Source organism: Polistes fuscatus, unplaced genomic scaffold, assembly GCF_010416935.1.
Source record: "Polistes fuscatus isolate 324 unplaced genomic scaffold, CU_Pfus_HIC Scaffold7, whole genome shotgun sequence".
In the NCBI taxonomy this organism is placed as follows: domain Eukaryota; kingdom Metazoa; phylum Arthropoda; class Insecta; order Hymenoptera; family Vespidae; genus Polistes; species Polistes fuscatus.
Genome location: NW_025113151.1, coordinates 1,053,953 through 1,081,417, shown reverse-complemented (window position 1 = coordinate 1,081,417; position 27,465 = coordinate 1,053,953). Strand labels below are relative to the sequence as shown.

Here is a 27,465-nt window from a genome sequence, read left to right as displayed (position 1 = left end):
AGTATACACTAGTATATATGCATACTAGTAATATACGAGTATATAAAAGTCTCCGCAAATAAATGCAGTAACTCTACTATGCAAAACGATTATTAAAAAAGAAAATTAGAAATATTTAATATAAATATAAAAATAAAGAAAAACACACACCCACGCGTATTTTTCATATTACACGTGATATGTAGAAGTAATGCTCTTAGTATTAAATGATGTATTAATTAAAAAATATCGCGAAACGATGTACAATGCACACACCTAAACGCACACACAGGTGCAACGTACACCGTGCAATCACTAGCACAATAACAGCCGCCAATAGGGGGAGAAACTTAAAACTAAAAACCTATACTAACCGTTTCTCACCCATACGTGTAACACCTGGGCACACGCATAGATGAGAACGCAGAAAGCATAGGGGGGAGAAACGGGGGATTAGTAAATTAGAAGCTGAAAATCCTGATCTAAAAAATATGATTAAAGACACATAAATATATAACACATAAATATATAACAAATAAATACATTTTAATAAAAATTTATCTAAGCGGCTAAGGACTCTACAATTTATTTGATAAATATTAAGTTTTAAATATCTTTTAATATATTTTAATATATTTAAAAACCTCGGACGACTCCTTTCATTAAGTTGGCTGTTCTAATAAAAGAACTGGGCTTTGAGCCACCACTTAACTGCTAGAATCTATCCGTCGCGAATGAGTTTGTCTTCTTGCTCATTTATTTATAATATCGAAGTATCGATATATTAAAATTAATCGCGATTAGATAAACTAAGTACGAAGCAATGCATGTAAGACATTTATTACATGCTTCTCTGGACGAAAACGAGTAAATAAATGCTCGATTTCACCACTACTAACCACGAACAAAACACGTAATAAAAAGAAAGTGCATTGATTAATTGCATTATTAATTAAATGAACTTAACCGGTGAGACAAGAAACCTATCCTGAACTAATATAAAATATACAATACAATATACAATACAATATACAATTTTCATGAGTAACTCTTAGAAAGGAATTACTCATGTGCTCGTCAATAATTTATTTAAATAATTACAACCAGTAACTCGTGCCGATTAGGACCTTTCATCCTCGACATGATTGAGCACCGGAGGGACTTTAAATTTTTTGACTCACTACGTAAGAAGTTCTACGATGGCTCCAAAACACTCCTACTTCGCAGCAAGTTTTGTAGAATGCGAGTATCGAAGATCCATCGAAGATCCATCGAAGATCCACCGAAGATCCATCGAAGGTCCATCGAAGATTTATCGAAGATCCATCGAAGATCCATCGAAGATCCATCGAAGATCCATCGAAGATCCATCGAAGATCCATCGAAGAATTCATTCCACATCTTTGATAAGGTAGAAAGTCCGTCGTCATATCTGTAAAATAAAATAGAACAAAACGATAAGTTATCTGCAATATAATCTAAAATCATATAAAATAAAATCGAATAAAATGTAAATAAAAATAGATACTTACAATGCATTCCAATGGGATGAAATTCAATTGCATCATGGCGATGCACCTCGCGTGAATCTAAAAACGCGGTATAAACGAAAATAAGAAACTATAGATGAGTTTCTTATCGCGAAACCGAAATTTTATTATACGACGAACAAAACTGATTCTAATTCACGTTTGATTTTAATTTGTTTTACGCCCGATCACTGATTCTAAACAACTAATTCAAAGACTGCTTTGCACACAGTCAATGCAAGTAGAAAAATCTTCATTGATGCACTGATTCTAATACGCGAACAGTCTGTGCGACTGTTTAAAGATAAAAATATAACTTTACTCGAACAAACTCTAATGCAATTACTGCATTGGTCGCAGTTAATTTAATATATAAATTTCAAAAATAGTTCGCGAACGCGACGGAATTGAAATTAACGAACGAACGTGCTTCTAATCCGTGATTTTAATTTTATTTAAACGATACAACACTCCCGTATATTGCTTCGCGCACGATAGCAATGCACGAACACTTGCAACACTTCACAAACACAATTCACAAACACTTCCAACACTGATATATTCCCATGATGATCTGTAACAGAAATAAAAACCAAATTATAAATATCATTGTTGTAAGTAAAAAAATTATTATAATTATTGAGAAAGTGCTTAAAATAAAAATTGACTTACGTTTATTCTTCATTGATGAATGCACGATGGGTATCCTACCCTTAGGATGACGATGAGCACATGTTTAAACCGAATAAAAGAAACTTACGGAGTTTCTTTACCCGAAAAAACGAAACTGTTATATACGGCGTAAAACACTGACTTTACTTTCCGATTTTTCTATATTTTATTTTAACGATGCAAACACTCGAGTACCTCATTGCCTACGCGCTCGATTGCAATGATGTTCTGAAACAGAAAAAGAAAAAGAACAATTAATGTCATCGTCGTAATAAAAAACCATTGAAGATATTATAGAAAGTTTTGATAGAAAAATATACTTACTTTTAGTCTTCATTGATGACTGCAGGATGGGTATCCTACCCTTAGGATGACGATGAATAAAATAAAATAAAATAAAAAATCTGTAAAGCTGAAACATACTAAAAAGGTTATAGAACAATATCCTGTCAATCATTTCTGAAGGCCATACACATTAAAAGATATTTTATCATAAACAATCAATGTTAAATATATAAAGAAAATGTAATAATCTATTAGAATTGACATAATTAAAAGTAAAAGTTAACAAAGATTTGAGAAATGTACCAAAGTACGCTTTAATTCTTTTGATAATGCTTGCTTTGTATTATAAAATATCAATTGCCTTTATCTCACTACTTGTATAAAATTACATATAAAGTATGTAATATCAGTAAAAATTGTTAATAAAAATCGATAACGTTATATATATAATAGTTTAATACGTCACGTTCGTTAGATCTTAATACGTTGAAGGACCGAACAGGAATGAGCACGTACTCGTTGTTCTTGCGTCTGTCGTTCGACCGTTTTCGATTGTTATCGTTTTGATTCGATTGTCTTTCTTCTCTTTTCACCTCGAGAAATTCCTGGAATATACATAAACATTCGTTATTGCCTGTAGATCGAATATTTTGTTTTCTTATTCTCTCTCACTCTCTCTCTCTCTCACACTCTCGTTCTTACTCTTTCTATACATTTCTATATGGCTTAAAAAAAGAGTAACGCTTACCTCGATGAATATGAAGATAAAAAAGAGTAAACACAATTGTTAGACTGAGTATATGTATTCCTGCTGGACTCTTCTAATGTTTGGAAATCTAAACAAAGTAAAAAAAAATAAAATTACATTAGTATAACATAAAGAAAATCAAATACATGAATGTATGTGTACGAGCGGTTAACCTATACTTATGTATATATGCCTGTACGTGTGTGTATGTGACAGGAATCGAATTTAATACGAAATACGATCTTTGAATACATAATTATGAAAAATAATTAATTAGAGCATCATTAGAGATGATAGTAAGTATCGATACCGTGAAAAATAGGTGGAAATTAGAAAAATATATTATTTAGTAACATTGGTGAGATTTGACGCGACGCCGAGAAATATCGATAATTACATTTTCACATATATCTTTCAAACTTTTTAATATTTCGTTTTGAAAACACTCACGTATGAAAATATTACTTGTAGCTATCGTTTGATATATAATAGAAGGCTGTACGTTAGAAAATATTTTTTAATTACCTGAGATTAACGGGACGACATAGTATCCGTGCGATCTCCAGCACCGACGCCGCGAAAAGAAAGAAGGAAACTTAGCAAAGAGCCCTAATTGGCTGATAATTATTTCGGCAAATTGGCTGATTGGCAAATAATTATTCACACGTAAAGTGACCAATTAGAAATTCCCAATAACCATGTATATATGTAGCTCGGCTTTCTTTATGACCACGGTAGTCAAGCTTGATATGATAATTTATTTATTAAATAAATAAAAAATTTATTCTATTTTTCTATTTAAGGTACACGTATTTTGTTAATATTTAAAAAATAACGATTAAATAAAGACAATATATACCAAAAACTTTGTCACACCGCACAGAAAAACACAATCGTATAGAAAAGAAACCTCATTGTAGATATTTTTAAAACAATTGACATAAAGCACTGTAACCATCCTTAAAGAATTAAATTAACAAGAATCTTTTCATATCGATACAGAGTGTGGGAATTTATACTTTCATAGTTGGTATAAGAGATGTCAATTGTTTTCTTTCAATTTATTTTAATTCTTTAAGGGTGGCTATATTGCCGTATGTCAATTGTTTTAAAAGTATCTGCAACGAGGTTTCTTTTCTATAGAATTGTGTATTTTTGTGCGATGTGATACAGTATTTAGTGTATGTTGTCTTTATTCTCTTCGTTATTTGTTAACATACTAATATTATATTTGTTTATATTATACCAATGCAATGTCACTTTTTACTTTTTTTTAAGTTTCCAAACATTGGAAGAATCCAGCATAATTACATATACCTAATCTTATAATTAAATTTACATTTTCTATTACATATCTTGTTCATATTCCTTGTGGTAAGTTTATGTCTTTTCTTTTATAACATAAAGAAGAGTAATATAAAAAGTATGAATAGAGGAAAAAGAAATAGAAAAATAAAGAAAGAGAAAGTTACATCTTATACACATATCATACATATACATATATAGACTCTTTCAGTTTGCTTGATACTTTACTAATACAATCTTATGATTTACAGATTTGCAAGTATTTGAAGATTTGGAATTGCACAGCATCAATTAGGATTTTTCTCATCGTTTTATGTATCAAGTACATACATAAAAGAAGAACTTGGAAGATCTTAAAATGAATCCAGGCAATATTTTTTGTTATTTAAACAACCAAAAACTTAACCTTTCTTCTATCATAATGGTAAACTTTAATAATTCACATTTTCCATTATTATATTATTAATACATTGTTTTAATATATTGGTTGTATAATTGTTTAGAGAAATGTAATCTCATTTTTCATTTCCATATACGTGTACATTACGTATACATTAACAGTTATTTTAATGCACTAATGCACTTTTCTTATATTGCAGCTAAATTTTACCCTCGAAGTCATCATTGCGCAGGAGCATTAAAATAATTACATAAAAATGATAAAAATGCTTAAACCAGAACGTTATAATCTTAAAGATTATGTATTAGATGTATGACACCCTTTATACACATGCGCAACGTTTGGAAGGTCTTATAAACAACATTTAATAAAAGAAATTTCATAGAGGACAATGACTCAATTAAACGGTGAATTTCAAAGGGGAAGGTACATAGATCATATATTCCTAACTTTTGAACAACAATAGACGATTCTATCGATTAATTAACAATTATTTTAATATTCTAATATACTCTCATTATATTTAAGATTGTTTAAACGCATATACATTTATTTAAACATTACATACTTTTTAAAGTACTTTGAATATTAATTAATATCGATTTTATGTTTTATTAGATGAAAATTTTATCCCTTCCCTCCGAAGTCAACACTGCGCAGGAACATTAAAACAAATATACCTTTGGTTAAAAAATTATATAAAAATAATAGAAATGCTAAAATTAGAGCGTTTACACCTTAATTTCTCTTTATTACAAATAAAATTCTCGTTACACACATGCGCAACGTTCGGAAAGTCAGATAAACAACTTTTAATAAAAGTATTTACCTAGAAGACAAAGGCCCATTTCAACGGTGAATTTCGAAGAGGAGGGATCACAGAACATATACTCTGTGTATTTTAAGCAACAATAGACAATTGCATCGATTAATTAACAATTATTTAAATGCACTAATGCACTCTCTTTATGTTACAGCAGAATTTTATCCTCGAAGTCATCACTGCGCAGAAGCATTAAAATAATTAATTAAAATTGATAAAAATACGAAAATCATAACGTTTTCATCTTAAATTTTATTAAATAGGCTTATTATTTTTTTTATACACGTGTTCAACGTTCGGAAGGTCCTGTAAACAACTTTCACCAAAAAAACTTTAACAGAGGATAATTACTCAGATCAACGGTGGATTTCGAGGAGGAGGGATCACAGAACATATACTCCGAGTTTTTAAACAACAATAGACATTTTTATCGATTAATTAACAATTATTTTAATACTTTAATACATTCTCTTTATATTTCAGATTATTTAGACACGTATACGTACTAGTATATATATATATAGGTATTACATACTTATTAACATATTTTAAATATTAAATAATTTCGATTTTATGTTTTAATAGATGAAAATTTTACCCCACCTCCTCGAAGTCATCACTGCGCAAGAACGTAACAACAAATGTACATTAGTTTAAACAATTATACAAAAAATAAAAGAATATTAAAATGAGAGCGTTATAATATTAAATTTTATTGATTAATTTTATTGATTTTCTTTTATACACATGCGCAATTTTCGGAAAGTCACATAAACAACTTTCACCAAAAAAACTTTAACAGAGGATAATTACTCAGATCAACGGTGAATTTCGAGGAGGAGGGATCACAGAACATATACTCCGATCTTTTAAACAACAATAGACGCTTGCATCGATTAATTAACAATTATTTTAATGCACTAATACACTCTCTTTATATTTCATATTATTTAGACACATATATGTAGTAGTATAAGCATTACATACTTATTAACATATTTTTGAATATTAATCAATTTTAATTTAATATTCTTTTAGATAAAAATTTCCCCCTCCAAAGTCACCACAGCACGGAAACGTTTAAAAAAATATACATTTGTTTAAACAATTACATATAAATTAAAAGAATATTAAAATGAGAACGTTAAAATTTTAATTTATATTTATTACAATTAATTTTCTCGTTACATACATAAGAAACTTTCGGAAAGTAAAATGTAAACAACATTCAATGAAAAAAACTTTTTTATATAATAACGTGTCAGTCTTACAATAGATTTCGAAAAGGAAGGTACGAAAGAAGATACATTCCCATTTTTAGATTACAATATACATTTCTATCGATTAATTAACAATTATTTTAATATTCTAATACACTCTACTTATATTTAAGATTAGTTTAAACGCATATACATTATTTTTAACATTGCATACCTATTAAAGTAATTCGAATAGAAAACAATTTTGATACTTTATTAATTTATGATTTTTCTATATGACTGTCTTTACTTACTGTCGTTTTAAAATCGATTTGTATTACTGGCAAATCAAATTTAATGAATATTTATTTAAATTTGGGTCTTCGGAAGCGGTTACCTCCTCGTGGTTAGACCCGGGCAATGGTGTTTTACTTTCAGTATAATGTTTAACATATTTTATATGTTATACATTCCATTGCAAGTAAAACCCAGCTAAAGACCGCTTACCATAAACATTGTAATGATAATTAGTTTCTTTCATTTTCCTAATTAATATCATATTACAATTCATTACATTGTTTACCCTTTAATACTACCTTCATATTATATCCCACATTAAAATACTCGATTTATTTTATTGGAACACTAATCTTGTGCATTCTTTCAGACGTTTTTGACGTGCAGTGCGGTCGGTAAAGCACGTCTCGGTCGCGTTCGCGTTCGCGATAAAAAACTTTTATGTAGTTTTTTATTTTCGTTATCGTCTACTGGTCATCGTCATCCTAAGGGTAGGAGACCCATCGGGCATTCATCACTGAAGATTAAAAGTAAGTATAATTTTTCTATAAAATATTTTCTATGATAAATTTTCAATAGTTTTTGATTACGACGAAGATATTAATCGTTCTTTTTCATTTTCTGTTTCAGAACATCATTGCAATCGAGCGCGTAGGCAATGAGGTACTCGAGTGTTTGCATCATTAAACAAAAATCGGAAATTTTTCGGGTAAAGAAACTCCGACAGTTTCTTTTATTCGGATTATACGTGTGCCATCGTCATCCTAAGGGTAGGAGACCCATCAGGCATTCATCACTGAAGATAAAAGGTAAATTAATTTTTCTATTAAACCTTTCTTTAATAATTACTTATAATTTTTAAACGATAACAATGATTCTAATAATTTTATTTTCTTTTTCTTTTTCCAGAAGGCTAAGTGTTTGTGTTAGTGTTTGATTTTTGAACTGCGTGCAATGCAGTTGTAAAATTAGAATCAGTGCCGTGGTCGCGATAAGAAACACGTAAGTTTCTGATTTTCGTTGGAACCGTCTACGACATCGTCATCTAAAGGGTAGGAGACCCTTCGGGCATTCATCAATCAAGATAGAAGGTAAATTAATTTTTCTATTAAATATATTTCTTTAATAATTACTTATAATTTTTAAATGATAACAATGATACTAATCGTTTTGTTCTTTTCTTTCTTTTCAGAAAGGTAAGCAAGTGTTGGTGTTTGATTTTTGAACTGCGCGCAATGCAGTTATAAAATTAGAGTCAGTGTTTTTGCGAATAATTAAAGTAAAATTTTTATCGCGGAGTAGAGTCAGTGTTTTTGCGAATAATTAAAGTAAAATTTTTATCGCGGAGTAGAGTCAGTGCATTCGGTCATCGTCATCCTAAGGGTAGGAGACCCATCGGGCATTCATCAATGAAGATTAAAGTAAGTATAATTTTTCTACGAAACATTATTATAATAGTTTCAATGGTTTTATTACGACTAAGATATTAATCGTTCTTTTTCTTTTCTGTTTCAGATCATTGCAATCGTGCGCGAAGCAATGTAACGGGAGTGTTTGATCGTTTTAATATAATTAAAATCACGGATTAGAAGCACGTTCGCTCGTTAATTCAAATTCGGTCGCGTTTCGCGTTTCGCGTTCGCGTTCGTGTTCGCGTATTTTTGAGATTTATATATTAAATTAACTGCGAGCAATGCAATTAATTGCATTAGAGTTTGTTCGTATAAAATTATAGTTTTTTAATTTTAAAACAGTCGTACAGACTGTTCGCGAAGTAGAGTCAGTGAAGTGCATCAGTGAAGTGACCGCGTATCGGGAGTGAAATTTTTGTGTTTGCATTGACTGCGTGCAATGCAGTCTTTGAATTAGATTGTAGAATCAGTGTTTGTACGAATAATTAAAGTAACATTTTAATCGCGAAGTAGAGTCAGTGACCGGGCGTAAATTAAATTCGAATCATACGCGTATGTAGAGTCAGTGTTGTTCGCCGTATAATAAAAATTTCGGTTTCGCGATAAGAAACTCTTTTATAGTTTCTTATATTCGTTTACCGCGTTATTAGAGTCACGGGAGTGCGTGGAAAAGTGCATCGAGGAATTCTCCCATGGGTCTGATGGACGAGGGATGCAGCTGGACCATTTGCTACGAAGTAGGAGTGTTTTGGAGCCACCGCAGAACTTCTAATGCTATTGTTCATATTGCATACATGCGTCATTTTATTTTAAAATGCCACATATATGTAATATAACATTTAGCAGGTCGTGAGTTAAAATTTAAAGTCCCTCCGGTGCTCAATCATGCCGAGGATGAAAGGTCCCAATCGGCACGAGTTACTGGTTGTAATTATTCCAAAAAATTATTGACGAGCACATGAGTGATTCCAAAAAAGGATTAGTCCTTTTTTGAAATTGCTCATGAAAATTGTATATTTTATTGTATGTTATATTATTAGTTCAGGATAGGTCTTCTTGTCTCATCGGTTAAATTCATTTAATTAACAGTGCAATTAATTAATGCACTTTCTTTTTTATTACGTGTTTCGTTCGCGTTTAGTAGTGGTGAAATCGAGTATTAATTTACTCGATTTCGTCCAATAAAGCATGTAATAAATGTCTTACATGCATTGCTTCGTACTTAGTTTATTTAATCGCGATTTTATTTTTCGATATAATAAAAAAATGAGCAAGAAGACAAACCCATTCGCGACGGATAGACTCTGGCTATTAAGTGGCTCAAAGCCCAGTTCTTTATTAGAACAGCCATTTAACGAAAGAGTCGTCCGAGATTTTTATTATTTTTTTAAATTCTTAAAATCTTTTTAAAAGTCATTATAAATGACTTGTAGAGTCATAGCCCGCTTAGATTATGAGAACATTTTATATATAATCAATTTAGTTTAGGCTTTTCAGCATCTAATTTACTAATCCCCGTTTCTCCCCCCTATACTTTCTGCGTTCTCATTTATGCGTGTGCCCAGGTGTTACACGTATGGGTGAGAAACGGTTAGTATAGGTTTAGTTTTAAGTTTTCTCCCCCCATTTGGCGTCTGTCATTGTGCTAGTGATTGCACGGTGTACATTGCACATGTGTGTGCGGTTAGGAATGTGCATTGTACATCGTTTCGCGATAATACCGCGCTTATTATTTTTTAAAGTTATTGAATAAAAATAACTTGTAGAGTCACGCGTACGATACGAATTTACTTTTTTAACAATCGTTTTGCATAGTAGAGTTACCGCATTTATTTGTGGAAACTATGATATACTCGTATATAACTAGTATGCAATATATACTAGTTTATACTTATTTTTGCATTAGTCATTTATGCAATAATCACTAGCCTTGACAGACGATTACAGCAATTGGTACGTACTCCCATAAATTTAGAAAACGCGTTTGAACTAGGGTGTCGGAGGTGCCCCGGGGCATGCTCTCTAGTTTAGGCTTTTGCACCCTGGTGGTATGTGTGAGAACCGTGGAGTGTGTGGGTGGGTATGCATGTGTATTTTTTTGAGAGAATGTGAAACTTTAATTATAAGTAGGTAGGACCCCGGAATGGCACGTGGCATACTTGCACTTTTCAGTGCGAGTCCCCACCTCCGGGTTTTATACGGAATTGTCACAAAATTATATCTTTTTTTATTCTATCTTGCTTGACTTGTAAATCTTTTTTGTGACAATTCTGTAATATGCATTATGTATCATGATTCAAAGGGATTTGCAACCATTTAAGAAATTCATTTCTATTTCGATTGTATCTCGAACGAGATAGAGTCGAAATCAAATCCGCAAAACCTTTGATGAATTGATACTTAGTTTTAAGTATTATAACTAGCACTTCGCACTATCGCGATTTAGTCTTTGAAATGTTTCATATAATTTAATATAAAAATAAATTAAATAAAAATATTGCAAAGAAATGCATTGCATTTTTAGTATTATTTTTATTTCAATTCGATTATATTACTCGATAGTAAAAGTGCGAAGTGTTATAGGTCATCGATTAGCATAATTAACTGCTCGGACATTCGATTAAATGTGCTCGTGTAATATGTGCACAGTCGATGAACTTTTAAGTTCGTTGATTGTCCACGAGCTAGGATAGCTAACGGGAAACGCGAATGCATTTTGTAATATTAATAAATAGAGTCACCCCCTAACGAACATCGGAATTATTTGCATAAGATGTATGATGAAAGAAAATAAATGGAATTATTTCATATATATATTGTAATGTGAAATGTATTTCATTTATATTAGTGTAATAAGCAGTTGAGAGTAATTGGGTGAAAATGTCTTTAAGTCGTTTCTAAATTGTACGACCATAATTTGGCATATTATAACGGTTTGGTATTAGAATAGAATCGATACTTTACATGGTTAATAATATTCCTTTCGGCGATGAGATATCTCTCGACCAAAAGGTAATAATTATTTTCTATGTAAAAAGCTCAGGATGTTTTACTAATCACATTTTTCTGTTTCAGGGTTGTGTTAGGGTCGGTTAGGTTTTTTTTTATTATATAGAATCAGGGACGATTCTAATTCTATATCATTAATCGTTGTAATATGCCAAATTATGCGAATACTTTTTGGAACGATTGACGTTTTTGGTCAAAGATTCTTTTCATGCTCGCACGTAGGGAATGTCCGACAGTAGGCTTGAAGAAAGAAGAGGCTAAAAGCCGAAGAGGCCCCCACTTAATTGTGGCTCAAGAGGGCAACTACAGACTTAATGAGTTATTTTCAAATTCAACAGCATGGTTGAATTTTTTGAGAATAGCTCGTTGGTCATTTGATATTTTTATTGTTTTATTTTTTTGTTTTGCTCGTCAATAATTTATAATGGTTATTAAGAATGGTAATAATTAAAATAGTTTTCTTTTTGTTACAGGTGACCATCGTTGGATTTGCCTTGCCACCCACCAAACACCAAACATAATTTTTCCTTAAAATAAATCGAGTATTAAGAAAATTTGATTTTATAAATGATATTTCATTTAAAAGATAGAAAATACTTTAAAATCATGATAGAGTACAATACCATTCCCGAATTCTCGCTCCAATATCATATCATTTTTTAATTTCCTATTACACACAATTTCCCCACTTTTCACTCTTCATTTCATTCGTAGAAACTAATTATCTTATAATGTTTTTTAATGTCTCTTTTATTGTTTTAGGTATTAAGATTTATTCAATTATTATATTATATATATATTTAATTAATTTTCGTTTATATTTTGTTTCAGGATGTGATTAATTCCAATGCATTTGTAAGTATTGGATTTTGATCTAGAAAAGGAATATGCTTTCGATGCATTCATTGGTCTATTGCTAAAGATAAAAAAATAAATTCATTATGTTGCTTTACACACACCTATATCTTTTGTTGTAATTTGTAGAGAATGAGAAAGTGGGAGAGAGATAGAAATAGAGATAGAAAGAAACAACTCTTACATTTCTTATTTTGCATTTTCTTCAAATCTTTTCTAAAACAAATTTTAACTTTATGTATAGAAATTCAGTTAGAAGAATTTTTATTGTAATATTGAATTATCTTCCTTTTTTTTTGTGTACCTCTTATTTCCGTTAGGTTCTATTCCCCCTCCCCCGCCGCGCTATTATTTTTTCCCTCTATTAATGCAACTATAACAAAAAACTACTACTACTACGAAATATAATTTCCTCACAATAGGATTTACTTTTAGTATCACGCTGAGGTATTGAAAATTTGTAGGACCTTTTTTTAGCTTTGTAAAATTGATGAAAAGATCGAACCGTTTTATTTACTTACTTTCTCGTTTTCTTTATCCTTGCTTCGGAATTCCCTGAAAATATTTTTACTTTTAGATTAGTTTTAAACTACAACGCGAAGTTTTACATTTTTCTTTGCTGTTGTGTATGTGTGGGTATTTTCCTTATAATTACAATAGGGGATTAATATAGTTTATTTTAAGAATTTTTTTAATGCGTTATATATTTATTTTTTTTCTTACAATAATAATATTAATAATAATCGTGATTATATTGATAATAATGGTATAATTAAATTAAAGTATATAATATATTAGGTGTATATAAAAGTGTATATATAATATAATATAATAAATTATATTATATACTATAATAAACTACTATATTATATAACTATATTATATACTATAATAAAATTTAGTATTATAATGATATTATAAGTATAAGTATTATAATATTATAATAAAAATATACGTATTATGATTATCTTATTTCATTATCATAGTAATAAATTAATGATAATTTCGTGGTTAATTCAATACGCAGTCATTAATATTTAAGAAAATTATTACATTATCGTATAATTAGATTAGTTATTTTTATATATTAAGTGTAATTATTAAAATATATGTATTCTGTGTTTGTTAAAATGTATGTATTCTGTGTTTGTTAGATGTTTCATCTACTTATAATATTTCTATTATTTCTTCTTTTTCCCCCTTTTTCTTTCCTTCTTTTTTCCCTTTTTTCTTTCCTTCTTTTTAATTCAATTATCACAGAATACATCTAAAAACAAAACTCATAGTAATTTTTGTTTATTAATTAAATCGATAACGTTCGTCAAATATAAAAAAAATAAATATAAAGTTTAACATCTTGGCAAATAAAATAAAAAAGAAATCTTTAACATATGTCCCGTACATTTTTTTTTTTTCTTTTTTTTTGTACTGAGACACGAATACAACAATTTATACAATATTATGGGTTATTATCGGTAAAACCACAATATTTATAAAGCGGAGAATTTTTGTGTATTAAACAATTGTAATAATGAAATTCGGAATTTTCGCAATGCATACAATAACCATTTTCGTTGCGCCACATTGTCGTAGCATTGTCTAAATATAATCTGTTTATACTTGTATATATATTTTCCGCCCAGTTTATAGCTTCTTCTAAATCTGATAGTTTTACCTGTTTAAGTGTTTCCATTAAGGTTTGATCAGCCAGTTTTGTTTTAAACGTCCTAAGAGCAGTATTTTTAACAGTCACCAGTTGATTGTTCGCTATCGTTCTTGGTAAAGTTTTTTGATACGTTTCTTTGGCGTACGTAACCATTTTTTGCAATTTCCTGCCAAATTGCATCGGATTTTCATATATCTCTTGTTTGATAACAACGAATTTGTACATCCAATCCAATAATCTGGGATCAATATATCTTCGTTTCAATTCGAGTATTATATTATCATAATGAATTATTATTCCATTCATTAATTCTCTTGCTTCTCCATAAAGTTTAGAATATATGATATATCCCAATTCGATCAAATGAAGTGGATGCGTTACACGATGAACTGCTTCGCATTGATCAATAAATTTCGATGGATCAATATTACTGCCATTGAAAATTGAAATTCTTTTTTCCAATTCCGATAATGGAATAAATTTTCGGTTAAGTACGTAGGGTAACCACGCATTGCTTGTATCAGAATTTAAATCTATTTGTTCGGAAAAATTTTGAATCAAATCGTCTACCGATGCCATTGTAAAACGTTCGATGGAATAACGTTCGAAATTAATATTTATCATATTTATTTTCAATTTATAATTCAAATTCTTCAAATTATTTATCAAATTTTCTTTCACTTTTACCACAAAATTTCAACCAGATATTATTAAATTAACGATGATACACGATTATTCTCAGATGTAGTTCTTACTTGTGCGACGTCAGTTTCGAATATAATCCTTGAACAAATAAAATTAATTTTTCCGTATTAATTTATAAACGATGAAATCTTGTAATTATATATATATATATATAATAACGTGTAACTATTACCACTTTATTTTTATATTCTTCTTCTTATTCTTCTTACTCACCACGTACTGATTAGATGATACCTTATTAGGAAAACACTTCGACAGTTTAAAATAAACTGATCGTATATCTTTTTCTCTGCAGTTGGAATCAATGCACTCCCCTTCCCTTCCCTTCCCTTCCCATCTCTTCCCATACTTTCCTTTGACAGCTCCTTCAGATAGGTATGTAGAAAAGGAACTGACCAATTGTAGGAAAATTGTAAGATTCTTCACGAATTAGGAGGGAGGAAGTAGTAGTAGGAGAATTTTGGGTTTAGTTAAAATAGGTTTAGGATAGGTCAAATTGGAGGGGGAATAAATCTGGGAGTTAGTGTGTGTTTAGTATACATATATATCTATACAAGATATTCTCTTTTTACTATTTAGATAAAGTTGAGCGAAATAATTTTATAATAGAGTGTTAAATGATATAACCGTTGTACTTTTCTCGACGTTTAAATTCACAATAAGCAAATGTGTTTAACCATAACATTGTCAATGTTCTTTCTAAGTTTATAAAATTTTTTTTTTGTTTTTTTTTTTTTTTTTTTTTGTATTCATTACAGAACATACAATCAATTCTCGACGAGAATTATAAGTACTTTAGGCTGGCGTGATGTAATAACATGAAATGTAAATAAATAATGAAGACAATGAAGGCATTCAGAATAGCGGGCTGTTTGAATGACACAATATGGCGAAACAAAAACATGGACGTAGAGACCAAAGCAAGAATCTACAAGGCAATGGTAAGACCTATTATGTCACATACCGCAGAAACTCGACCAGACATGGCGAAAACGAAACAGTTACTAGAGACAACCGAAATGAGAGTTCTTCGCAGAATAGTTGGAAAAACACTGCTGGATCGAGAGAGGAGCGAAGATATAAGAAGAACATGCAAAGTGGAAAATATCAACGAATGGATACTAAAAAGGAAAAAAGAATGGAACGAGCACATCAATAGAATGGACAACAGAAGAATTGTCAGAATTGCACGGGATAAGTCACCGGCAGGCCGCAGAAGCACGGGACGCCCACGAAAACGATGGTGCGACAATTTAACAGTGCAATAGGCAGAAAAACGTCGTTAAGGAACAGGCAATTTGCCTAAACTAAAGAAAGAAGAAGAAGAAGATTCTTTTAGATAAAAATTTTCCCCTCCAAAGTCACCACAGCACGGAAACGTTTAAAAAAATATACATTTGTTTAAACAATTACATATAAATTAAAAGAATATTAAAATGAGAACGTTAAAATTTGAATTTATATTTATTACAATTAATTTTCTCGTTACATACATAAGAAACTTTCGGAAAGTAAAATGTAAACAACATTCAATGAAAAAAACTTTTTTATATAATAACGTGTCAGTCTTACAATAGATTTCGAAAAGGAAGGTACGGAAGAAGATACATTCCCATTTTTAGATTACAATATACATTTCTATCGATTAATTAACAATTATTTTAATATTCTAATACACTCTACTTATATTTAAGATTAGTTTAAACGCATATACATTATTTTTAACATTGCATACCTATTAAAGTAATTCGAATAGAAAACAATTTTGATACTTTATTAATTTATGATTTTTCTATATGACTGTCTTTACTTACTGTCGTTTTAAAATCGATTTGTATTACTGGCAAATCAAATTTAATGAATATTTATTTAAATTTGGGTCTTCGGAAGCGGTTACCTCCTCGTGGTTAGACCCGGGCAATGGTGTTTTATGTTAATGTGAGAAAAATCATTGTTAATGCACTTCTGTCTTTTTACAGATACCATGGATCAGTACAAATTTTTATAGATACCATGGATCATTCATTGCATATATGCAAATCTAAAATAATCTTTTCTTTTTCTTTTCCAGGTTCGTTTTCAGGCCCACTTTTCTTCTTCTTCCCTAACCCTTTGTTTTTTTTGTTGCAGGTTAAATAGGAGGAGGACCAGAGGATAACCAGAGTAGAACTTAGTTATAATAAAATATTAATGTGTAATTTAATTTTTAATTTTATTTGTTAATTCTTCTCCCCTTAGCATCGCACTCGTTTGATAATTATTTTTAATGTATTTTCAATATATTTTTAATGTATTTTATTAGTATATAAGTACTATGTTATTTCGATTTTATTGATGTTTAACACCCCGTTTATCATTTTGTTATATGGTATTAAAACTTTTCTCTTAATTCTCGATAATAATTGCAAGGATTTCCCTTCTCGGAACTTTCATTTTCGATGGTTTCGACTTATGTCGTCGGATGGGGACATCTTCAGGATGCACATCCCGGGTCTTCAGAAGCGGTTACCTCCTCGTGGTTAGACCTGGGCAATGGTATTTTACTTTCAGTATAATGTTTAACATATTTTATATGTTATGCATTCCATTGCAAGTAAAATCTAGCCAAAGACCGCTTACTTTAAACATTATAATTGTAATTAGTTTCTTTTAACTTCCCAATTAATACCATATTCTTTTACCCCTTTCCTTAATTCCTTCTATCCATTTAATATACAGAAACTAATTACTTTATAATGTTTCTTTAATAATTCTTACATTTTTACAGGTATTCCTTACCTTTAATTTCCTCCACCAACCATCATACTTTCCCTACTTTCTTTCTTTTCCTTTATATTAAGTATGTTCACGTGAATTAGCATGCATTCAAGTGAGTTTACTTAACTTTTGAGGTGGAACAACTTTTAGATTTGTTTTTTATTCGCGATTTGATATGCATAAAATATGCATTTAGCATGGGGACCGAAGCGACACTTAGTCGATTCGGTCGCTATCCGTTAGTCAGGCCTCACCGGTCCTGCCGTTGGCACTATGGTCGGTCGTCTTGTGAAGCCTAGGTCCCTCGTAATATATAATATTAAGATGCGTTGTTTTTTTATTCGCGATTTGATATGCATAAAGTATGCATTTAGCATAGGGACCGAAGCGACACGCGTTGGCGATTCGGTCACTATCCGTTAGTCAGGCCTCAACCGTCTGCTGTTAGAGTAATGGTCGATCGTTGCGTGAAGCCTAGGTTTCTCGTAAAAAAAATTAGAGTCAGTGGATTAGTCCGGTCGGGGGGAGACCACTTAAAACAAAAATCGTGAAAAGTTCCACCTCAAAAGTTCTACTTTTCCCTATTCTTTTCCTATTCCTTTTAATATTTTCTTTGCAGGATGAACTATGATGCCAAATTCCGTTCAAGAAAAGGAGGAAACGAACCTTAGGAGGACTGAGTTATGGTAAATGGTAGTAGAATATAATTATTTCTATGAGTAAATGAACTTTTTTAATTCGTTTATTGTTTTAGATAACAATTCCGACCAAGAGGAAGGGGATGTGGATTAGAAGATGGACCAGAAGTGGACTAAGTTACGGTAAATGGTAGTAAAATATAATTATTTCTATAAGTAAATGAATGTTTTTAATCAGTTTATTGTTTCATATGACCATTCCGCCCAAGAGGAAGAGGAAGTGGATTAGAAGATGACCAGAAGAGGACAGAGTTATGGTAAACGGTAATATAAAGCAATTATTTCTCAATGTAAATGAAATATTTTAATCCATTTATTGTTTTTCTCGTAGCATTGTACATATATGATAATTATTTTTAATGTAGTTTCTTTTTTTTACAGATTCCATGGATTAACCAAAAATTATATACATTTATTTTTATTATATTATAATTTAGGTAGATTGAAAATTATTAAATATAAAATATTCGTAAAACTTGTAATTTCCGTATGTGCATATATTGAAATTATACTAAATTGTATTGTTTTTTAATAAAATCATTGATATTACTTGAATTTTATTCAGATGCACTCCTCGTTTTCATTTTCTTATTCAGTTTTCAAATTTTTCTCTTCATTCTCGATAATCATTGTAAGGATTTTCCGAATATTACTCTTAGGATGGGGCCTAAGAGTGAGGCTCATTAAAAAACGTTCTCGGGGCTTTCATTTTCTATGGTTTCAATTTAATTCGGATGGGGACATCTTCAGGATGCACATCCCGGGTCTTCAGAAGCGGTTACCTCCTCGTGGTTAGACCTGGGCAATGGTATTTTACTTTCAGTATAATGTTTAACATATTTTATATGTTAAACATTCCATTGCAAGTAAAATCTAGCCAAAGACCGCTTACCATAAACATTATAATTGTAATTAGTTTCTTTTAACTTCCTAATTAATACCATATTCCTTTACTCCTTTCCTTAATTCCTTCTATCCATTTAATATACAGAAACTAATTACTTTATAATGTTTTTTAATAAATATTATATTTTTACAGATATCACACGGAACAATCAAGAATGGTTCTAATTTAATTTTCATTTTATTTTGTTTTACAGAAGGAATTATTTTTAATTAATAACTATAATGTGTTCCTTAAAAATTTACACGAAAAATAAAATACAATCTACTCGTCGAAATGTTTGAATATATATTTTCAATTATTTTTCACAAATCGATAATATATCGACAAAGAATCATTTCAATATCCAACGATTTCGATATCTCTAACTGCTTCTCCTATTTCGATCGATATTTTTATCAATCAATATGTTAATGATTTTTGTAATACTATATTTTGCATATGCATACATATTTTAATACTATTTTATTATGTTTTATTGGCAAACATGTTTAGATTTGATGATATTAAAAAGATCCATGTCAGAAAATATAAAACATTATGTCCACTAATAACATTGCAAAGGAACGTACTCCTTTACAATATTTAATTGGTAAAAATATAATTAACCTAATCACGATTAGAAACATAGAATCGTGAAACTGTTAATAATAATTTGTATTTATTTATAAAAAAAAAAAAATAAGGAGGAGCAGTGGGAGGTTTATCCGTAGTACTCGTTGGTCATCCATTCGATACCATTAAAGTTCAATTACAAATGTCACCTGGTGTATACGAGGGTATGTTTCACGTAGCTAAAACTCTCATTAAAAAGGAAGGACCTTTTAGTTTGTACAAGGTATACTTATTTTCATTTCTCGTGAACAAAAAAATTAACAATAATCATGATTTTTATAAATGACAGGGTATAACAGCACCTTTGGCATTCGTAATTCCTTTCTCGGCTATGGGATTTTTTTCTTTTGGTGCCGGGAAGTCACTTATTTCACAGCCTGGTCAAACTAAATTCTCGGGGCTGCAATTACTATTCGCAGGTATGTTCAGCGGAGCTTGTACGACGATCGTAGCTGCACCTGGAGAACGTATAAAGTGTCTTCTTCAAGCACAAGTACAGTTTACTCGAAACCATGTTCATTTTATCGAAACATTTTTCACAAGACGAATATATTTTTCAATGTCTTGTTCATTTAAAACACTCATTTTCTTCCCGTTAACTTTCATCTTTCTTTTTACGTTTAACTTTGAAAAGAATAAAGGACCGAAGAAGTACAAAGGTTTCTTCGATTGTGCTCAACAAGTATTGAAAGAAGGTGGAATACGAAATCTTTATTTGGGTACCTGTGCCACTTTATTGAGAGACATGCCATCCTGTGCCACGTATTTTTATTGCTACGAACGAATCATGGATTTTCTTTTAGGAAATTCAAAGGAAGTGAGTAAAATCTAATGTAAAATAAAAATAACAAAAATAAGTCATATATTTAATAGATTCTATTATAATATTTAATTAATCGATTAACAATAAGATGACATGGCAACCACTATTGGCTGGTGGTACGTCAGGAATAGCAACTTGGCTCGTTAGTTTGCCTGCTGATTCAGTGAAGACACGATTACAAATTTCTCCAATGGGAACTTATCCACGTGGTGTTAGATCTATTTTTCCAATTATAATGAAAGAAGGAGGCATTCTAGGACTTTACCGAGGTGTGATACCTGTTCTGATACGCGCATTTATAGCAAACGCGGTTTGTTTCTACAGTCTTGAGTTCACATTTGATATTTTGGATAAATACATATCGTAAAATGTATAAAACTAGAGAAAAAGACAAAAAACATATAAAAATGTTGTTAATCCATTCACGTGTTTTATTTAATTAATAATTAAACATTATTATTAAATGTTATCTTTAATAAGTCGATAACTAAGAAACCTATTTTATCGACAAACATATTGCACAGTTGTGAAAAGCCCAAGATATATTTTCAGTCGTGTCAGTTGATCATGCGAAGTATTGTGTGTGAGTAACACGTCACGTTGTTTCGAAAAAGAAAGAGATAAGAGATATTCTACTTTAAAAAAAAAATAAATCTTCATCTACTCGATGAAAAAAAAAAGGTGTTTAAAAAACTTCGAGATAGGCCACTGACATTATTTTTGTACTGGTCTTTATGAGCATTGCTTGAAAAATTGTATAGATTGTATAATAATCATTGGGAATTCATAATTAATTCAAGGTAATATCGTATTAGGTAAGTTTAATTTCGAATATTTTACATAAACTTATTAATATGATTATTAGTAGAATTTTTCAACGTGTCCATGTTTGTTAATTTGCTTTTTTCTCTTTCATATTGTACGCTAGATGTTTCATTTTGCAAGTAATCGTAATATCCATGTATTATCAATCCTTATATCAAACCATCAATTATAGCAATGATTCTTTTCTTCTTCCGGTCGATAATTCTAATTAATGTGCATTTATGTCATATATACATTCTACTTAAATATTTAACAATATTTTTATTAAACGAAATCGCAATTCGTCATTCTTCGTATTTTCCTTTTTCGTTACGCGAACAAATAAACGAAAGGTAAATTTCCATTGAATATTATTCATGTATTATATAACATTAAAAAAAAAAAGATTGAAAATAGGAATCATTAGGGATGGGAATAATTAATTGGGAAAATAATTGATTAGAAAAATAAGTAACAAAATTGTTTGGAAATTGTTTAGAAAGAGAACAATTCGTGTTATCGGATAAATCGAAATTATTGTTATTAAAAAAATATTTTCGATCGAGTAATCTCAATGAAATGTTAAAAATAGTTAAACGAACGTTTTTACAACGTTGTGTATTTTCCGATAGACGAAGAATTTCTTTGGTTAGCCGGTTGCACTTGGTCGAAGACACATTTTAAACGTCAACGCCACACGTGATCAACGAGGCACGTGCACGCTGAGTCCACGACCCGTGGAATACGTACGTATATATGTATCTATATACATGGATACGTATAGATTAGATTTTCTAGGAACACTATCAAACGACCTAACTTCGATAATTAACTATCCTTTCACATTTTCATTCATTTTTTTTTTATTTCTTATCATTACACGATTTCAATTAAGGATTAATCCATTTCTTTTTCATCAGTCTTATGCAAATTTTTATCAAAGATTACTAACGTGTTAATTTAATTAACAAGATTAAATTAATTTGATTAAAAGATTGAAGATGTAATATAATAAAATATTATAATAAATTTGATGAGTAATATAATATAATAATAAAATTTGATGAGTAAGGTATAATTGGAAAGAAAATAAATAAAATATAAAAGTTAAATATCTTTATTAAATAATTAGATATACATTATATATATATATATTATAAATATTTGTACATTTCTATATTACATTACAAGATTTTATATATCATCAGGTAGATTAAATGTATAGTGGAAAAGTAAATGATCGAAGTATCTATCGGAAAATTGGTGTCACGATACCAAACGCGTAAAGAGATATAAAAGTCAGTTAGTTAAACTTAAATGTCAGATGTATCGAGAAACGGAGACTTTCAAGTAAATCAAAGGATCATGCTTGTTAGGAAGCTTTGTATATTCAATAGTTTAATGTATTAGGTATATACGGAAATCGTACTATTGCTAATAAATAATTCATCGTTTGAACTTCGACGAAGTCACGTGTAATCACGTTAACTAAAAAAAGTAATATCGCGAGTACCACTTATAATTAACATACAGTGAATGTTATTTATAAAATCGTACGCTTCCTAGATTTTTGCTTGAAAACTATCGAAGGATGAATTTAGTAAGCGTATTGGTATACGATTTTAATTAGCATTAACACATATTTGTTCATTGATTCTTTCCTTAATTCTAATAGAAAAGTTAATCAAATGAATATGTATAATCGTAGATAAATATTTGTTGCAGGTGTTAAAGGGAGCTTCCGGAATAATAAGTTTTTAAACCATGCTGAATAAAAGTGTCGTAAAAAATACGTGCACATTTTCTTCAGATATTTACTGGAACTCGACGAACGGTGAAATTTCTTGGTCTAATAATTTTGATTTAACTGCAATTGCGGATAAACTTGTGGATTCTGAATGCAATCAAAATTACAAGTGATTCAAATATTTAAGCTGGTTAACATTTGCACGTTAATTATTGTCAAACATATTCCAAGATTTATGATGTATGCATGTATGTATCTACATATATCGTGAATTCCATCCACTTCCTACCAACTGTTCTTAAGTATAGTTCTTACTCCGAATACCTGTCACTGAGGTCCCTACTAAATCGCTTTTCAAACACGTGAGTCGATACAGGTTCTGCGTATCCGTGCCAGGGACGTTAGTTACAATGATTTCTCTTACTATTTTCTTTAGTTATTAACATTTCCTTGAAAGATTTATTAAAAATACCCAGAATGTCGTAATGTTCATCTATTATCTTGAAACTTCCTGAGAATTCGTATCATTCCATTATATCTCATGTTAAAATCCAAATGTTATGCATGTTAAAACGATAGAGTGTATCAAGATGGAAGATATTTTCAAACAGTAATATTTTTCTACGAATATTGCAACGAATGATAAGTTTAAAAATGATTTATGAACATAGACCCAACCTGTAGATTAAACACGTATAAATATATACTTTATTGGTTTGTTCACGTGCTTGAATATTATTAAAGGATAAATAAAATGATGCAAATATCTTAGAAAAATTAGCTGGAGGCAAAAACGAGCGTACACGTGAGCGGTAAAGATAAGCACGTGAGTGCCCTACAAGATTCTTGCTTTTAGTATACTTCGAACGTGAGTCCCTGACCCGTTTTTAGCAGTACTTTTACCGTATGCAAGTACTACCTTCACTGATTCTGCACGAGAACGAATTTACTTGGCCTGTAGCTTGCTTCCTTTTTGGTGCATATCCTCACGTGCAACGTTCCTTGCCAATCTCCTCTCCTTTTTTTCCCCCCTAAGTAAAAAAGTATCTCCTTTCTTTCCCCACCACCATTTCTTGACTTCATCCCCCAACAAATTGAGATCAATGGTTAACTTACACAATAATTACATGCCTTTCCAATCCTCCTTTCGCTTTTTCTCGGTGTTTGGTCTTTAGTCGGTAGTTGGTGAAAAGCCACCGTTCCTTGGCGACAACAAATCTTCCACTAGTCTTCTCCTTTTAGTAACTGAAGTTTCAATCATTTACGCTTGGAGTGGTATATTTCGTTGCCAAAAGAAATATAATTCAATTGGATATATCTCCTTTAAAGGTAGTTAAAATCTTAAACATTGTTATTCATTTCTTTGATTTTTCATCATTTTTCTCTTTCCTTTTGGATTTGGTTGCTCGTGCTTTTTATCGAACTGATTCATTTTGTTAATTGATCCTGTTAGATGTTGGCACTAATAAGTACGTCGAAATCGGCGTATATCGATATCGATAGTGAAGGATTCAATATCGGGTTAACAATATCCAATGACAAAACTACGATTGAACAAAAAAAGGATCGTTCTCGAGGAATCGAAGACAATGCTTTAGCGAAGAGTCTTCAACTTTTGAGGATCAGGGGCTCGCCGCTTTTGTTGCCAGAAGGTAAAACATTCTTTTCCTTTTTTCTTTTTTCATTTTGAGATTTACAATTAAAAGGTTTATTAATATACAGGTTTATAAATGTGTCAATTTGTTCTTTCTTCCTTCAGATATATTAAAATTGGTCAATCATTGTCGATGTCTTCGCGAATTATCCATTTTTTATTCGTTGTTAAGCGACGATTTACTGATGGCATTGTGCACCGAGGAACAAATCAATTTGGAAACTTTACGAATAGAAATACATTCCGAAACGACACCTCTTCCGGTCATCAGTGAAAAAACCTGGACAAACTTCGCCGATCGATTTCCAAACACCAATCTCATTCTGTAAATGACAAATAATCATTTGTTTTGTAATTATCTCATCGTCGAGTCTGAAACTTGAGATGTTCTCTTGAAAAAAAAGAAAATATATATATAAATCTCAGTTAGATAACGCGACATTGATATAACTGATCGTTTTTTTTTTTGCTTTTTGTGCAGATTATCTTACATAACTGATGAAGAAGAACATAAATCCCTTTTTACGTCACGTATACCTGTTACGCATTTGTATTTTGGAGAAGCACCCTCGGAGTCTGTAGCATTAAGAATTCATAGTTATTATCCACGATTGGTGGAATTAGTTATAGCTGCTTATGGACCTGGTTTAATCGATGATGTTTTAATCAACGTTGCTCGAGGATGTCCTAGTCTCAATTCCGTCGGTTTGGGTGACTGCGAAATTAGGTAATAAAAATAAAATTTCACTTCTCCTATAGTTGAGAACTTTAGATTGTTAAATATTTTTTATAAAAATAATTAATACGTAATATATGTTGTTCTAACAATTTGATTTGTCTTAAAGTTGCATAGGTCTTCTTAAATTCGTAACCATATGTGCGGATCGTTTAAAAATACTTTATATCCGGGAGACATCTTTGATCGAGGATTTAGAATTGGATGTTTTGGATGTAACAGCCAAGGTTTCTTCGCTTCTTGGAGATACTTGGGTACCAGAGTATATACCATTATGGTGAAACGTATTATATTACTCAATAACGGGAAACCGTGAATGAATAAGGATTTAAACAACGTTGATTTAAAAAACGTAACACGATGTGATAAATGATACGTACGTGCGAGAACTATATACGTATAAGTGATAATCAAAATCCAAGGATATATGCATTTTTGTACTTATTTAACCAATAAATTATTTAGGCTATAGATTATTGCATAATATAAATACAATGTACATAATACACATACTTTATGTTAGAAGTTTTCTGCAGTATTTATACAACGATAAAAATGTTGATTTATTTAAGTTTTATATATATATATATTTTTAAGTTTTATTTTTATAATATATCTAGATTTTATTATACGCGTTCAGTGTTTTCCACTCAAATCGATATTTTAATGATATATAATATATATATATACTTTGTTATATAAATTAATCGTATTCATTGATATCAAAAAATATAAATTTTATTAGATTATAATGGACTTAATGTGTAATAGATATACAAAATAAAACAATATCACTAATTATTCATCACCATCGCTCGTGGCAGATATGCATAATATATATAAATACATTTGTATGTATATATTATACAATATCTAATATATAATAATATATATACACACCCACACATACATACGCACACGCACACACAGTATTATTGTAATGCAACGAGGTTTGTACAATTTTTCTACAATATAACACAATAATTGATCAGGCATTTAAAAGATGCAATTCTTAAAAACATTAACAGATTTTTGTTTTAGATTATAATTATTGTTTTTTTCTAAATTTTTCACATATATATGAAAATTATATATATTTAATCTTTTCATTTTTCATATCTTGCCAATATTATCTTAAAGATGCGAGGTGCTCAGTCTTGTATCCCAGCCAATAAATCCAATCTCTTTGTTTTTAATCCCTCCGTGAAGTACCTAACGTTTGAATAGTTCACATATTTCAGCTTATAACAAAATTTACAATAATTTAAGGATACAAAATATTCATACAATATTTTTCATTCATATAGAAATTCATTATTTCACTTTAGGGAAAATAATATATCACTCAATCTAAATCGTCAAAATATAATAGAATTGTTCATATTGATATAGCTAAAATATTTTTAGCAAGTACTCAAATATTTAATTGGAAGTAACAAAGCCTTTTCATTTCTAACGTGTATGTACCCATATTTAAAATATTCAAATACAATAACGTTTAATAATAATAGAATTTCGTATATCACAATCATAAATTGTATATATTATGCAATATCACACATTTTACAATATTGCAGGAACACATTTTTACAATAATTTCATAATACCCATACAAAACAAATATAAATATAAATATATCCATAAATTAATATATAATAAACAAATGCATATATTATAATTTTTGTTTTGCATTTTTAACACTTTTGAAGAAATAACATAATAAATAATTGATAAGACACATATGGGTACATCACATATTTCTAATAGATATCAATAGAAACTTAAAAATATATCATTTGTAATGGAAAAAATATTCTAACGAAAAGAGATGTTACGTTATTGT

At 30.1% G+C, this 27,465-nt stretch overlaps 2 protein-coding genes and 1 long non-coding RNA gene across 5 annotated transcripts; all 3 read left to right on the top strand.

Moving 5' to 3' along the window:
* Positions 1-17,966: 17,966 nt before the first annotated feature.
* On the top strand, positions 17,967-18,469 carry LOC122524147. The gene is made up of 2 exons (XR_006305477.1): positions 17,967-18,327; positions 18,396-18,469. It is a non-coding gene; the product is annotated as an uncharacterized LOC122524147 (long non-coding RNA).
* Positions 18,470-19,674: 1,205 nt separating this feature from the next.
* On the top strand, positions 19,675-21,294 carry LOC122524306 (congested-like trachea protein). 2 transcript variants are annotated; one of them, XM_043646468.1, is made up of 4 exons: positions 19,675-20,081; positions 20,148-20,351; positions 20,493-20,675; positions 20,770-21,294. In XM_043646468.1, exons 1-4 carry the CDS (start codon positions 20,001-20,003, stop codon positions 21,046-21,048), a joined length of 747 nt encoding a protein of 248 aa, XP_043502403.1. In that variant the 5' UTR covers positions 19,675-20,000; the 3' UTR covers positions 21,049-21,294. The 2 variants fall into 2 exon arrangements, with proteins under 2 accessions (XP_043502403.1, XP_043502402.1); XM_043646467.1 differs by having other exon boundaries at positions 20,148-20,675.
* A 103-nt stretch (positions 21,295-21,397) lies between these two features.
* Positions 21,398-26,093, top strand: LOC122524307 (F-box/LRR-repeat protein 3-like). Of its 2 annotated transcripts, XM_043646471.1 has the most exons (8): positions 21,398-21,496; positions 22,118-22,231; positions 23,211-23,480; positions 24,408-24,561; positions 24,686-24,884; positions 24,992-25,211; positions 25,368-25,613; positions 25,732-26,093. In XM_043646471.1, the coding sequence occupies exons 5-8, from the start codon at positions 24,686-24,688 to the stop codon at positions 25,901-25,903; spliced, it is 837 nt and encodes a 278-aa protein (XP_043502406.1). In that variant the 5' UTR covers positions 21,398-21,496; positions 22,118-22,231; positions 23,211-23,480; positions 24,408-24,561; the 3' UTR covers positions 25,904-26,093. The 2 variants fall into 2 exon arrangements, with proteins under 2 accessions (XP_043502406.1, XP_043502405.1); XM_043646470.1 differs by lacking the exon at positions 24,408-24,561 and having other exon boundaries at positions 23,211-23,401.
* The last annotated feature ends 1,372 nt before the right edge of the window (positions 26,094-27,465 follow it).

What these genes read in the sequence shown, in the direction of transcription:
- LOC122524307 (XM_043646470.1), top strand. An exon ending in CCAAACACCAATCTCATTCT is followed by an intron (nt 25,212 to 25,367) that starts GTAAATGACAAA and finishes CTTTTTGTGCAG; the next exon opens with ATTATCTTACATAACTGATG. An exon ending in TTGGGTGACTGCGAAATTAG is followed by an intron (nt 25,614 to 25,731) that starts GTAATAAAAATA and finishes TTTGTCTTAAAG; the next exon opens with TTGCATAGGTCTTCTTAAAT.
- LOC122524306 (XM_043646467.1), top strand. Translation starts at nt 20,001, where the DNA reads ATGTCACCTGGTGTATACGAGGGTATGTTTCACGTAGCTAAAACTCTC. An exon ending in GACCTTTTAGTTTGTACAAG is followed by an intron (nt 20,082 to 20,147) that starts GTATACTTATTT and finishes TATAAATGACAG; the next exon opens with GGTATAACAGCACCTTTGGC. An exon ending in TTTTAGGAAATTCAAAGGAA is followed by an intron (nt 20,676 to 20,769) that starts GTGAGTAAAATC and finishes ATTAACAATAAG; the next exon opens with ATGACATGGCAACCACTATT.